This window comes from Castor canadensis, chromosome 7 (assembly GCF_047511655.1).
Source record: "Castor canadensis chromosome 7, mCasCan1.hap1v2, whole genome shotgun sequence".
Classification (NCBI taxonomy): Eukaryota; Metazoa; Chordata; class Mammalia; order Rodentia; family Castoridae; genus Castor; species Castor canadensis.
Genome location: NC_133392.1, coordinates 148,384,190 through 148,399,428, shown reverse-complemented (window position 1 = coordinate 148,399,428; position 15,239 = coordinate 148,384,190). Strand labels below are relative to the sequence as shown.

General features: G+C 52.6%; 2 protein-coding genes across 4 annotated transcripts in view; one reads left to right on the top strand and one right to left on the bottom strand.

Moving 5' to 3' along the window:
- The first annotated feature begins 2,974 nt into the window (after positions 1–2,974).
- On the top strand, positions 2,975–10,185 carry Pla2g2f (phospholipase A2 group IIF). Of its 2 annotated transcripts, XM_074081145.1 has the most exons (6): positions 2,975–3,105; positions 3,733–3,785; positions 6,908–7,052; positions 7,971–8,080; positions 8,204–8,425; positions 9,587–10,185. In XM_074081145.1, exons 1-5 carry the CDS (start codon positions 2,990–2,992, stop codon positions 8,413–8,415), a joined length of 636 nt encoding a protein of 211 aa, XP_073937246.1. In that variant the 5' UTR covers positions 2,975–2,989; the 3' UTR covers positions 8,416–8,425; positions 9,587–10,185. The 2 variants fall into 2 exon arrangements, with proteins under 2 accessions (XP_073937246.1, XP_073937245.1); XM_074081144.1 differs by having other exon boundaries at positions 8,204–10,185.
- Pla2g2c (phospholipase A2 group IIC) overlaps positions 3,104–15,239 on the bottom strand; it is a 34,094-nt gene continuing 21,958 nt past the window's right edge. For both annotated transcript variants that reach the window (XM_074081147.1, XM_074081146.1), the window contains one exon: positions 3,104–4,517. In XM_074081147.1, coding sequence (XP_073937248.1) covers positions 4,237–4,517 — 281 coding nt within the window. In that variant the 3' untranslated portion in view covers positions 3,104–4,236. The remainder of the gene's footprint in view (positions 4,518–15,239) is intronic.

Genomic DNA, 15,239 nt, shown 5'->3' with positions numbered 1-15,239 from the left:
TACAATCCACACGGTTTCTAACTTGAGTATTTGGCAAGTAAGGGCCTTTGGACCTGGAGTTTGATCATGGAAAAGGTTTACACTACATATCCAATTTCCTTAGTAGATACAAGGGTATTTCCAGTTGAGTGAGTTTGTGTCTTCAAAGAAAATTGACCATTTTATCTTAGTTGTTGAATATATTGTTATATTTATATTAATACAAAAATTACAAATAAGAATATAAAAACCACCATTCTACATTACTAATTAATTAGTAATTAGTAACATTAGTAATTACATTACTAATGTTTTATATATCTCTTTCCTGCTGACTTTTATATGTGCGCACACCAATCTTCTCTTTTAAAAATAATTGCTATAACTCCGTCCATAAAGGTGCAATTTTTTGTATTATCAAATATTCATAGAAAACATGATTGTAGATGGGTGGTTAATAATTTGCTGAACTAATCCCTTTACTTTGGTTGCTTCTGTTTTGCAGGGAGAGCTCATAAAAGCACCCTAGTTAGTGTTCTTCTGTATCTATCTCTGGAAACAACTCAGGTTTGTATCTTGGTTAACAAACCCAGAAGTGGAATTTCTGGGTGGATCAGTTTCTTATTGACGTGATTATTGAACACACTGTGCTTGGTAGGGGGAGGGCGGGGAGCGAAGAGCCCATCCTTCCCCTGGAGAATCAGGTCTCTCTGAAGAGCAGCCTGACCAGCACCTCCAGTGGGAATTCCTGAACACAAAGTGGCAGTAGTGCTGGGCACAGGCTCTCAGAGGTCCCTGGCCTGGATGTACATCTGACTGACTCCCAGCTACCTGCAGGTGGAGGCTGTATGTTCATCGTGGGGACTATACTGGGCCTTAAGTCTCCGTTCTTCCTTTTTGGAGGCATGGTGGTCTCATTAAGAGATATATGCAAACATGGAGGCAAAAGTAGAAGTCCAGCGTGTACAGGCAAGTGATGGTGGACACCTGCCTTGTCACTCCCAGTTTGATGAGGCAAAGAAAACCCTGTCCCACAGGGAACTCCTGGGTCCTGGTAGGAAATAAGGTACCCTGCTCTCCAGGCTCCCTAGTCTGAATGAGGTGTCAGGATCCACAAATCAAAACATATACAGGTATCTGCAAAGGAATGCATAAGCAAGTGCAAATTAACACCCTCCTATGTAAGAATGTGTGATTGGATGCAGAGGGATGTTTCCAGAATAACTTCCTGGGAAGGGGAGGGAACTAGCTCAATAGAGAGGAAGTTGGGTGAGGGCAGGGAGGGGGGAGAGGGAATGAACAACATGTGAGATGGGTTCATTGGTTTGGAATAGCCAGAAGAGGAAGTTGGCAAAGCTGGGATTAGACATGGAAGCCCCAGGGCCCTTTCTGTCCCTTGTCAGCAGGTTTGGGACATGGAGAGGACTGATGTGTAGGTGAGAGATCATTTGGAGTGTCAGTTTCCACGAGTTCTTTCCCTATTCACACCCTCCCAATTCACCTCAAAGCCCTGATCAATCTCTACCTCGTAACTATCAGGTCATTAAAACTGAGCCCTGCCACATGTCCCACAGCACAGGACACTTGACCGTGGCCAATACAAGCCTTACTCTGTGCACCCTTGGTCCACCCTCCCAACAGCTGAGGACACAGACAGCAGGGAAGGGAGCCTGCTGGTCAAGGTCTCAGCCAGGAAGGGGGTGCCAGAATTGGAGCCCCACTTGTCCAACTGCTCAGTCTGACAAGGGACCTCCCTCTGCTCTCTCGCCCCACCTCTCCCATGCATCCCCCACTTCCTAACAAGAAGCAATTGGCTCCCTGGCCCACGAGGCCTGTCACCAGAAGCAATGGTGTCTGTAAGGGTCCCCTTAGCAATGTTCAGAGACATATTTGGTTGTGACAACTATGGGGAGGAGGGCAGCTCCTGGAGACCAGAGGTGTACTGGACAGCCCCATCACATGGAGGTCTTCTCAACTAGGCCAGACCTGCCAAGGCTGAGAAATCCTTCTCTCCAGAGCTGAGCCCAATACACATGCCCTTGCAGTCCCAGCCTGGGTGGGATAGGTCCTGATCTGCTTTCAAACAAATGAAGCCCCCTTCCAGATGTGAGTGGGGAGTCCTTTCCAGATTCTGGACCAAGTACCTTCCAGATAGATGTCTTATAAGCAGGAGTCCCCCACAAAAACCTCCTTGACCAAGCTCCACTTGGACTCCTCTGAACTCTTTTTAAGTAGGCCTGGACGTTGGACTTCCACGTGTGTCTCTTCATTGTCTAATTTTAGCAAGGATCCTGCTAAGTTGGTTTAGCCACAATCTGCCACCATATCTGATCACCTTCGATATCCAATCAGTTCCTCAACCTCCACCCCCACCACCACCAGTTACGTCTGATCACCCTGGCTCCTTCAGCAAGGATCCTGCTAAGTTAGTTTAGCTAGAAGCCCCTTCCCCCTAATGTATTCTCTTAGTAATTTTTCATCCACTGACCCCCGCCCTCTGCTTAGCTAGAAACTCTCTTTTCCTTGTTGTATCTGGAGTTGAGTCTGATCTCTCTTCCCCACCCTATACCTAAACGTGATCCCCCACCCTCCCTAAATAGAGTCCACCTTACAGTGCTCTGACAAGTATAATTGAATGATTTTTTTTTTTTTCTCTTTAGCATCTTCCAGATAGGGAAGGAGAGGACTTCCTGCTAGTTTCCTTTCAGGTGTATAGGGAGGGGCCAACTCCTGGTCAGACCTGTATACCCCCCCAGGGGGCCAGGCTCCAGCACACTGGGAGTGGGGACTTTACCAGCCAGCTGTGGGCAGGGCTACAGCAGTGGGAGGGAAGAGGTGGAGCTTCCCTTTTCTAGGGCATCTGTCACCTGCCTCCTGCCCAGGGGCATTGCCCCAGCACTACCTTGCCAGTGTGCGTGGCAGCGTGAAGCTGGGGCCTGCTCCCCAGAGCCTTCTGAGCACATCCAGGACCTTCCCAGCCCTATGTCGCTGGCCCCCCAGAACCCAGGATATGGCAGATGGGGCGCAGGCCAACCCCAAAGGGTTCAGGAAGAAGGTGTTGGTTAGACGCTCCTCTGAGGGGAGGGGGCCAAGCCTCAGGGCCTCCCCTCCTTGGAGAATCTCCAGGTAGGTACCTGCCACCCAGGGATCAAGCCCACCATGGACGGGGCAGGGAGGAGGGTGAGGAATCAGCTTCCAGAAAGGAGAGCTCGGAGTCTCTGAATGCTGGGCTGAGATGTGTCACTGCGTTTTCAGTGCTAGGAGGACTAGAAGGGGATCATTTAATCAACCCGCACAGGGCATTTGAGGGCCAGAGAGGCCAAGGCTGAGAGAGCTGTTTGTGACCACTCAGCATTTTGGAGGCAGAGCTGGAACTAGAATCCAGGGACCCAGGTCTCTTGGCTCCGGGTTCAGTTTCAGCTGGCGGCCTGGGTGACATGACTATTGGTCCCAGGACTCCCTGGAGTGTGGACCAGAGGGGTTGACTCGGGTCCGAGACAGTGGCTTCTTAGAAGCTGACACATGGAGGGAAGTTGGTTCTGGTGTCTTCTGGCTCTGCTGCCCTAGGGTGTGTGTCTCCAGGAGGCACAGGGTAGATGGAGAGGTAGCGATCATAGGGCTAGGGTGACAGCAAGTGGGACATCAAGGGACAGCATGGGTGGGCACCTGTGGTAAGACCCAGGAAGAGCAGTAGGCCCAGAATGCAAGAAGGTGGTGGGGAGGGACTCAGACTCTGGCTCTCCTCTCTCTCAGGTCCAGCCTGGGTGTGAAGAAATTCATTGCCATCGCCGTCCTGGCAGGCAGTGGTGAGCATGGGTTCTGGGGAGACCCCTATTCCCCCTTCCAACCTTTCCCCTGTAAACTTGGGCCCTTCCACTATGGTTCCACTGGTCAGGTGGTTCCTTCCTTTCTTTGGGCCTCCACTTCCTTTCAGGCTTCATCCTCTCCTCTGGGCTGTTTGCTTCTCTGGCCACCTGTAAACACGCCAGGGGCCTTTGGCATTTACGAGCTGTGCAGAGCTGAGCAAGCATCGTAAAATGGTGGTGTTTGCCAGCGTTTGTGTACCTAAGCGTGCCTATCAGTGAGTGTACATGGCGGCAGGAGTTAACAAGTTTGTGTGCAGCTAGACACATGTCTCTGCGTGTTGTGTAGGTGTGTCTGAGCTTCTGGAGATGGCTGTGCACAACACATGTCAGTGAAATGTGTCTCAGCATTGGCCCCTGAGTGTGTGAGCCTGTGTCTCTGTGTGAATGTATGTTAATTGTGGTGTGTGTCTCCGGAGTGCTCATTGATCATGGGGTGTACAGTTCTGCACACATGTGTATTGGGTAGGGTGAGTGTGTGCCTGTGAGCTTCTTCTCCAGGGCTGGTACTCCCAACATAGTGAATAGGGGGCAGCTGCCCTGCAGGATGGCTGAGTGTCTCCTGACACACTGTGCATCCAGGTGTTCCTGTGGCAGGGGCCTTGGGTGCATGGGATTGCACTGACACCGACGCTGGGTTTTCACGCAGCCTGTTGAACACCACCTGAAAACAGCCTGGTTTGAGGAAAAGAAATAAATGTCAGAAACAAAGACAAGGTTCAAGGTGGCTGAACAGGAGAAAGGGTTGTTTGCATTCAGGCAAGGTGACCTGTTACTTAGAAAACTAGCCCCTGCTTCTTGCCCAAACCACTGGTCTGGCAGAGCCTTTGGCCTGACTGAACATGGGCTTTGCTTCTTCTGCCTGAAGTGTGCCTGTGGGCTTTGGTTGGGCCACTGATTCTCCCCAAGGGGCTTTGTGCACAAGCAGATTTGTAATGCACATGAGGGTGAACGTGTGTGGAGGTGTGCAAGGTGAGTGAGTGTAGCACAGATGTATTGTGAGGTGCCTGTGGGTGCGTTTGTAAGAGTGTAAGCACAAAGTGTATGCGGTTTGTAGAGGAGAGTATGAGTGTTCTACAGGCGAAGTGATGACAGCAAGTGTGTGTGTGGGGGGGGGGCTGGGTATGCTTCTCTCTCTTGCCCTGTGGTTGCTGATGCTAGGAGCACCTTGAGCTGCCCTCTCACAGGGTAACATCTGTACAGCTGCTGGGAATGAGGCAGGAAGGGGGAAAGAGGCAGCAGTCCTCACAGCAGTCAGGTTCCCTCTCAAGGCACTGCCTGGGTCAGACACTCTGTGCACATTCATGGTGGCACTTAAACCTCTGGTCATTGTCCCTAGTCCTGACATTGGCACAGATCTATATGATTCCCAAGTCTGAGCTCTTCCCACTAAGGTGTAGTAAAGTGGTGAGTTTCCTGTCAGTAGAGATACCGGACTGCCATGTCTCAAGAAGTAAGCAAGAGCAGTCTTTGGGGTCCATCTGGCCTCTGCTTTCTGAAATCCTTGGCCTCCTCTCTTTCTGGAACATTTCCTTGTTCATACAGTGGGGCAGGTGACAGATGTGGAGAGAGCAGGAGGCAGGTGCTGAGCTGGGCACCAAACTCTGGGCACAGCTGGAGAAGCCCAGGGGTGGAGGTCACAGGCAGGGTCTACACTATGTGCTGGTTAGCATCCCAACTCAGAGATAACAAACCTGGCTTCCTATCCGGGCTCTGCCACTTCCAACCTGTATCACCCAGGCAAGGCCTCTCCTTACTGAGCCTTAGTTTTTTCATCAATAAAATGAGGACAAAGCAGATCGCCTGCTGGTATGGGGCAGTTTTGTCAGGTAAGGACTGAAGGTACTAGGCTTGTTGCATCAACCCAGCCCTGAGCCAGGAGGCCATGCAGAGGAAGCACAGACACTTGCAGAGACTGGCACTGGTGGGGACCACAGACTGAGAAGTGGGGAGGGAAGAATGCATCCCTAGTGGGCCTGTTATGGGCCTGGAAACTGATTTTGCTGCTAGAAGAAGTGTCCTTGCACTATTGCTTCCTCTGTCTGTACATAATCCTGAGATGCACCAACTCCAGGACAGGAGTGGAGACCCTGACTCCCCGCAAAGGGCAGGGACACCAAGAAGAAGTCAGGAAGGGAGTAGAAGGACCCAGAATCAAATTCCTGCCATTCACAAAAGCATGCGACTTTTGTGAAGTTCCCTCTGGCCCACCAGGCATTTGGGCAGCCCTTCTTTGGGGAGCATGTTTAGATGGTCTGTGACCTCGGAATGGTTTGACTTAAACTTTTTCTTTGCGGTGCCCAGGATTGAACCAGAGCCTCTTACATGCTAGACAAGCGCTCTATCAACTGAGCTTCATGCCCAGATCCTTAAACAGTTTTTTGACTACATCGTGGTGCAAATGCAGCTCACACGCAGTAGAAACCAGACAGGGAATTTTGAATATAGATTTTTTTTTCCAAGCTGGTGATACTGAGACAGTTGCAGCACCTGTCAGTCCTGCAATGTTTTCCCACAAGAGGGAACATTGGATGCTCTGCAGTGGACTGTGCTGTCAAGCCAGCATGTTTGGTAGGTTACATGTCAGAAATGCATTTTTGACTTACATTTTCAAGTTATGATGGATTCACCAGAATGTGACTCCATTGTAAGTTGTCTGAGCAGCCAAGTGGCAGAGACCATGTGTGAGGAAGCTATAGGCCTGGGACCAGATTTTTGTCTCCACTGCCTATGACAACAGGACTGTAGGTGGGCTACTAAGTGCTCCAGCCTCAGTCTCCTTATCTGTAAAATGGGATCACAAGTCATAGGGCTGCAGTGACCATCCACTGAGCTGTTGAATGGAAGCATGGAGCAAGCCCTCGGCTAATATCAGCTACAGTAGTTTCTCAGGGCTGTTGAGCTTAGGGTAGGGCTCTGGGTAGCAAACCAGCTAGTTTTCTTCTTTCCTCCTGTTCTGCTGTGCCATCTACCTCTACCCCCTATTCTCTTCTCCCCCTGTCCCTGAGCCTAGGTCAGCTGGCAACAGTCACCAAGCAGGACTCACACCCTTGGTTCTCTTGCAGTTGTGTCCACGGCCAATGGCAGCCTGTTCAACCTGAAGTCCATGGTGGAAACTGTCACGGGCAAAAGTGCCATCCTGGCCTTTGTGGGCTACGGCTGCTACTGCGGGCTGGGGGGGCGTGGTCAGCCCATGGACGAGGTGGACTGGTAGGTGCCAGAGACCCCAGACTCCTGTCAGGACCAACTGGGGACAGTTGAAGGTCAGATTGACCTTCATTTCCACAAGGAGGAAGAGGGCCTCTCCCCAAAGGACCTGGCTTGTTTCACAAGCTGGTGGCCAGGAGCCTCATCTTTGTCTTAGACACTTTCTGATGTCCATCTCCAAGGTAGAAATATTTCGGCCCCTCCTCCCTCCAGGAAGGAACCTTTGTTCTGCCCTCCCCCCGCAAAAAAAAAAACACATGAGAGCACCAGTCACACAGCTGGTGCTCTCCAAAGGCAAGGGCTGTGACGCCTGCTCCCATCAGACTGGAGGTTCTGGAGGGCAGGTCTGTCCCAACTCCATCAGACTGGGAGCTTCTAGAAGCCACGGCTTCTGCTCTTAACCCTGAGCAGCAATAAGCACCAAGTCTGGTGTCACTGGGAGCCTAACAAATGCATGCTGACAGTTGACCCACTCCTCCAGAGGTGGTGGGAACAGCCACTCTGCATTGCTCCTGTCCTCCATCCTCCCAATGTCCACTGACTCTCCCTGGCCATCAGGCATAGCCAGGTAGAGCCTGTGCATACAGTTGGAGTTCTTCTCCACTGACTTAGAGCCAGGCTCACCCTCCCTCCTTCCAGGACCTCATTACTGGATCACCCAATCCCTCCACAACTGTATCCCAGGCTCCAAGGGGGAGCTGAGAGCCCTGGGGTTAGGACAAAGAGGCAGGAGCAAGGACAAGAACCCAGAGCACTAGCCTTAGCTCTGCCTGACTGTGTGACATCAGGCAGAAACTGTCTCTCTCTGGGTCACATTTCTTAAGTCTGGCCCAACAGAGTCTGGAACAGATGATCCTAGATCTCTGCTGGGGGAGACAGACTAGCTAGTTGCCTGTGCCCGCTCACCTCTGCCACCCCCAGGTGCTGCCATGCCCATGATTGCTGCTACCAGAAACTCTTTGACCAGGGCTGCCGCCCCTATGTGGACCACTATGACCACACAATCGAGAATGACACTGTGGTCGTCTGCAGTGAGTTGCCCCCCTGACATCAGGGCTGGGAGTGGGAGTGAATGGCCAGCCTCACCACCCCAAGCTGGGACAGTGGCAGGCTCAGTAGACACACACAGCCTTGTGGTCCCCTTTCCTCGACAGGCGAGCTCAACGAGACAGAGTGTGACAAGCAGACGTGTGAGTGTGACAAGAGTGTGGCTTTGTGCCTCAAGAACCAGACATACAGGGAGCAGTACCGTGGCTACCTCAACATCTACTGTCAGGGTCCCACGCCCAACTGCAGCATCTATGACCCGCTCCCCGAGGAGATCACCTGTGGACACCACCCCCCAGTGACCCTCGCCCCTCCATAGCACCTCAGAGGTCTGAGAGAGAAGAGGGTGGAGGGTCTGCCTGGGAGCATGTGGAATAGAGCCAGACTAGAGCCCAGGACTGCCCTGTTGCCTCTCCCCAGAGCCTTGCAGCAAGCTGGGGTCCAGGGAACTCCAGAAAGCCTTGGACCTTGCCTGGGCCACTGGCCCCCGGCCCCGCACTAGGTGTCCTGAGCAGGTTCTGGCCCTGTGGGAAGCAGAGTGGTTTGTTGGGGTCTTTCCCGAGTGTGGAAGGCAAGATGTGAGAGGGAAGGGTGGGACCTCTGAGCTGGCCCACCTCCACTCCCAGAGTCTTTAAGACCCAGGCCACCAGCACAGGCTGGGGTGTGTCCTGGGACCATTCTCCCAGGCAGGCACAGTGCCAGTCATGAAGCCAGGTTTGTGGGGGGCTCTGGCCAGCTCTGCAGGGTGGCTCAGGATGATTCATCTCTGTTTGGGGGGCTTGTGGCTCTATTAACAAGCAGGTGATCCCACGCTGACTTCATCAAGGCGGCACAGGAATGCAGGGCTAGGCCTCAATATGATGTGCCCAGCTCCACTGTCCAGGCTTGGTTATCAGCAGTGACTCTTAACAGTATCCCTGGCATACTGAGGCCACATGCACAGTGACACGCCTCTGAGTACACCATGATGGGGATGGGGACATCATGGGGGTGAGGACAGCCTTTCTCCTCACCCCTGCTGACTCACCCACCTTGCCCAGACCCGCTTCACAGCAAGTAGCCAGGCCAGCCCTCCCTGCTGCAGCCTGGAGAGGACACGGGAGAGGCTAGGTTGTGTCCAGGTGCCAGGATTCCTATCCATGGGGAAGAGGCTGAGGGCTGGGACTCAACTCAGTGAAGAGGGACACAAAGGTGGAAGGGCAAGGGTCAGGGCAGGAGGCTGGGGGGGACATTCTGGAAGGGAGTAGAGAGAGAGCAGGGTGGTGAGGAGGGGAAAGTGTAGGTGGGAGCAAAGTGAGACAAGATGAGGGCCGGCCATCGGCCATCTGGAAGGGAGTGGTCTCTAGGCAGGAAAAAGGGGGGAGAGGTGGTAGATCTTGAGAATTGTGGGTAAGGGTAAGGGGACCCACCCATGCAGGCTGGTGTTTCCACGTGCTGCTTCTCCAGGCGCACTGGCCCCTGTCCCTTCCTTGCCTTACCCTCCTCTTCAGGACCGGCAGCCTCCACATGGCCAGTCTTCTTTCCATGTCAACCCTGAGGATCCACAATGCCACCCATGTCACCAGGAAGCCTCGCCTGCCCTGGTCGTGCCCCATGGATCATTGTCACTGGGAGGGACAGCCAAGCAGAGTGGAAGTGAAGGCAGAAAGAGATGTCTGAGAAGAAGGTAGAACAAGCCCGAAGCCTCTCAGCGCAGCAGATCTAGAACAGCAGGCTTAGGACTGAGGGGGACGCTGTGACAGGGTCACTGTGGGAGGCTCACCTCCTGCTGGCTGTGGTGTGATCCAATCTGCCCGGTCACTGGGATCTTCTTCATCTATCCTCTAGGGAGCCCGGCTAACAAGCCTCGCATCTCCTCTCCGCCTCAGCCCCACCAAGCCAGGGCTGGAGCTGGGATGGGTGTCTCAAGCCTCCTGCAGGTTCTTTAGGCCCCTCCACACACACACCCTCCCCTTCTGAACATCTGGGCCAGTGAGATTCCACTGCTCCAGTTCCCACCATCCTCTCCCTCACCCCAGATTCTTCCAGAGAATTCCCTCAGGATGCAGCACCCCCTCCTCAAATAAAGGTCTCCCGCCTCGGCTCCCCACTTCTGGGTCCTCTTTGGCTGGGGTTGTAGAGGAGCATGGAATCCCTCCTGGGCTTCCAGCCCTGGAGAAGGCAGTTTCCCTGACATTCCACAGCTGACGTGGCCTGCAGGTCTCCTCCTGTCCCCTATCTTGAAGACAAGTGACTGTGATATAGCAGGGAGAGGCAAAGGCTGGGAAGGTTGAAAGTGGTGGGTACTCCCCGAAGACAGAGCCTGGAGTCCCACAGTAGGACAATGACAGCAAGACTGAGCTTAGGGATTTCCAGGTGCCAACCTCCACAATGGCTCCCCTCTTTCTGTCGAACAACTGAGGCCTAGAGAGGGAAAACAAGTGACACAGAGTTACACAGGTCATAGCTGTGCTCTGAATCCTGAGCAGCTGACATTTAACCACCCTTCCTCGTGGCTCTTTAATGACAGCAGGCAATCAGCAGGGAGCAGGCTGAGGTCCTGGAGACCGCCAATCATTTTCTCTTTCCAGCTCCGCTGCCTCAGTGGTCCCATCTGTGCAATGGGACTACACCTCTGGTCTGAAGGTCACAGGTTTGGTGTGACAACCACTGAAACCTTGTAAAGGGAGGACTTTGTGAGCTGAGAGAGGGGCAGGAACTTGTTACCCTCATGGTCAGAAGCCTGATGCTTCGTAAAAGTGAAAGTGGAGCAGGCGTGGTGACGCTAGCCTGTAATTAATTCCAGCACTTGGGAGGCTGAGGCAGGATGACAAATTCCAGGACAGCCTGGCACACAGAGTAAGACCTTAACTCAAACAAACAACAAAATAAATCAGCAAAAGTGGTGACAGGGAAGCTACATGAGGATACAGAGGACAGCTGGCTCTGGGTCCCAGCCCTGGCCCCTTCCCCAGCTCGGGTTCCTTTCTGTACCGGCGGCATCTGTGTGCACTTCAGTATGAAGTGACAAGAGCAGCAGATTCTGATGCTCCTCCAAACCATGAGTCTTCCTGGGACAGGTAGAGGAGGCTGAGCACATGCCATCTTCCATGGAGCCCCTGCCTTCCTGCCTTGCAATCAATCCCACTTTCCCATAAGGCACTGGAAGAGGAGAGACACTCCTCTGTCCCCAGGACCTACATCATCTTTGGTCCATTCATTTGAGGGACTTGCACCAATAGTGGTGCTGAGCCTCGAGCCTCTGACGCCAGGAACCCAGGCCTGGAAGTGGGCGGGGGGGAGTAAACTTGCGAACCCACAACCTTCATGGGCTGCTGCATGCGCGGTGCCCGGTGGAGTGGGGAGCACAGATGAGGATGCCCCGAGTCGTGTAGCAGTCCTAAAGGTGCCCCAAAGGTGATGGGGAAGGAGCTAGGGTGGTGTCTGGGGTCTTCCTGGGGGTGGAGAGAAGGAGTAGGGGGCACGTCTTTGAGGTGGGGGCTCCTTGCTTCCATAGTGTCAGGGTCTCTCCTTCTCTTGGGACTTATGTCACTCTTTCCAAGTCGTAAGGTCTTCCATGCTGAGGAGGAGAACTGTTGCTCCTCACTGACCTAGGTTCATCTTCTCCACTCTGGAGACAGGGCGCTCCCATTCTTCTTTCCCCTAGACACAGCTTTGGGACCCTCTTTCAGGACCAACTCTTTTCTACAACTTGGGTGACCCCTAGTGGACATTATAGGTCACCTCCAGCTACTCTCCACATCTTCCCTTCTGCTCTGGACCCACAGTACACTTCCACCCCATAGAGATACCCAGGCAGGCAATGTCCAGTAGAGAGCAGATGTCACCGCCATCATCTTATCATCTGATCGTTGCTACCAATGCCATCTCTCACAAAAACCAGCCCTTGAAGCACCCAGCACAGACTGGGCAGCACCCCACTCATGGGCTATGTGACCTCTGAGCCTTGACTTTGCCTTTGTGTACAAAGTGGTTAATAATGGAGCTCATATCAGAGGTTTTGGGGGTAAAAGGGGGATGGGAACACCTCTGGTGCAGAGCCTAGCATAGAGGACAGAAATTGTCAGAAATGAAGACCAGTGTCCTGGCTTGTGTGTCAGAGGGAAGGTCCTCAGGGTTAGATCAGCAAATAAGAACAGGTAGAAAAAGGAGTTGCTGGGGAAGCCTGTGACCTTCTCCCCCCAACGGAACCTGGCAGAACCGAAGCTGTTAGTTAGGGAGAAAATCTGGCTCCCTGCCCATGAGGGGGACGACAGGGATGGGGAGAGCAGGAGGAGAAGGGAGGATGGCAGAAAGGAAGAGTCCAAGGGCACATATTACTGAAGATGCCTTGCCTGACCATGGTCTCCACTGGGTCCGGGGACTGCCACCTCCTTATCCAGGCCTTGTCTGTGCACACAAGGCAGCCCTTTCTTCCCTAGAGGCTGGCACGGCAACACTGGCTGTCAGTCTCCCCAGTTGTGGCTTTCTAACAAGCAGCTGATGCCACCAACTGACAACAGTAAAGTTCTAGAGAGAAATACCAAGGTTTCCTAGCATCAGAAGGCAGGAGTGTACAGCAAACATAAAAACAAAAACATGGCCCTCTGTTAAAGGTGACCCTGCTGAAACAGCCTGCCTGGACAGGACCAGGATCCGGGGATGTCGGGCCCATGGAAGAGTAGGATTCGCTGAACGCCTACTGTATGGTGCTCAGAGCTTGGATAATCATCTCATTTCACCCACCCAGCAGCCCTATGAGGTGGGGGCTGTTCACAGCTTCATTCATTAAATAGGATGCTGAGGCCCAGAGAAGTAAATTACTCAAGGTCATGCAGGAATTGAACCCTGACTTCAGAGCCTTAACCTCAGAAAACTCCCAGTTCAACATCCTCCTCTGGAGAAAAGGGTGGGAAGCAAGAGATTTTGAATTTGAAGACCTGGTTTGCCTTCCAGGCTATGGACTTGCCAGCCACCTGCAACAAGGCCCCAGTCTTCACCTGCTCTCTCTTTTCATCAGTGAAATGAGGATGAATAATTCCTGGGATCCAATGATAAATAAGACCCTCGATGAGAAAGAGCCTCGGGAAGGGACAGGTGTACACAAATACCAGTTGTTCACTGCCCAGAGAGAAGAGGGCTTCAGTGAGGTCCTCCTTGCTCCAGCTGCTTTCCCCTAAGTCAGGTGGTCATCTCTCTGGCCTCTTTACTCCAGCTCACTCCCAGTCACAGGCAACTTCCTTTCTATCCTCCCCAGCTCCTAGGGGAGGCACTTGAAGCAGCATCTGAGTTCTCTCCTCCCCCAGAGTGCTCCAATTCTGGCTTCTTCTAGGACCAGTCTGAAGTGGGAAGTCCTAGGGGAGATTTAGACAGCACGGGACTCTGCTGTGTGCTAGCTATGTGCCCCTGAGCCAGGCCCCTCAGTGGATTGGGGATTTTTTTGTTTGTTTCCTTGGTGGTGCTGAGGTTTGAACTCAAGGCATCACTCTTATTAGGCAGGTGCTCTACCACTTGAGGTATGCCCCAGCTGGACTGGAGATTTTAAACATATCTGCCTGGAGATTGTTCTGAAATTCTATGTGCCTGACACAAGAAGGTGAACACTCAGTTACCTGGAGCTGTCTGTTCTAGCATCTGGGGCTCAGGAACACTTCCAGACAATGCTGCTTCCCCACTCAGGCTCTCAGGGCCTTGGCCACACCTCCTAAGCAATCTTGATAATGCCTGGCCTGCAGCCTGAGCCACTACCAAAGCACTCAGTGATCCAAAGACCTAGTCACCCACTTTTCACCAGCTGGCTCTCCCCCTTCAGGGCCCAAAGCCATACCCATGTGTGATGTACCCCATGCCATGCCTTTCCTGGATTCACAGACCCCTCAAATGGGAATGGGATAATAGCAACTCTGTCTCCTTTGGCTCCCACATGCACAGTCAGCCCCAAAGAGTGACAGCCACTCCTGGGTGAGGTGCTGAGCCTAAGCCCTGCCCTCCTTGAAAAGCCCACCACGCTACCATCTTGACATCTGACAGCTTCAACCAGACCTCAGGAAACATGGCTGGTTGAAAAGTAAAGAAAGTTGTTGTAAAAACTATATCTGCACTCAAATTCTGTCCACATGCTTTAACAGCATGGCATGTGGTGAAGGGAGCTAACATCATGGAGCTCCCCACTGTTGCCTGGCATGTCCTCCAGATGGTACCAATGCCAAAGTCACAGCCACCCATCTTGCTCATGAGGACTGTGGGGCTTTAGGAAGTCAGTATCATTCAGAAGGAGAGTGATGAGAACCTCACTGCTGACCTCCACCAGAATCGAGAACGGGCTTCTCAAAGTGACCACAGCTCTCCTTGACCTGGTCCTAATCACCCATCTTTTACTCACTCTAAACACCTCCCCCACTTTCCATGCTCCCTGCTTGGGAGCTACTTGAAAATTCCTTCACCTTCCACATGTATCTTGACCTCTAATCACTCCATATACACATACACTAGTGATTTACAAAAAGAGCGGGGGATGAGGGCATCTATTGTAGTAAGGGTGACAGACCATATATGAGGAGTGAGTGGGTATATAGTGCACTGAGAAGAACTTCATGGGATGGGGAAGGCCCTGGGCAGTATTAAATCGATAGCTTTGTACAGATATGAGCTCAGGGGGCCACTGGGGAGCATGGTAGGAGTGACATGGCAGACCCAATCATCCTGCTGACTACCTGCTGTATGGAGAAGGTGGAGGGGTGGGGTGGATGAAGAGGGAACCATGAAGTTCTAGTAACCCAGGAACAGGAGATGGGACTCTGGCCCCAAGATGGTGGGAGACCATAAATGTGATAAGAAGTGATCTTATCACACCACCAAAGTGTTTTATAAATACAGAATCTAGATGCATTGGGAAAGTAGCGTCAGTGGCTTGGAGGTGGAATGTGGGACTTGGACGTTCTAGAGCATCCAAGATGGAGAAGGGGCCCTCATCTGTGACTGGAAAAGGCACACATTTGTGTGTATTTAATTGTCCTTAATCCCTCTACCTGGGGGCTCCCCACATCCCCACTTGACTTCCTAATTCCTCCTCATTCAGGTTTCAGTAAGGTGTCAGACCACCAGCATTCCTCAAGAAGGCCTTCCTCCTGGACAGCGGCCATTGTTCTCCAGGCTGACACCCAT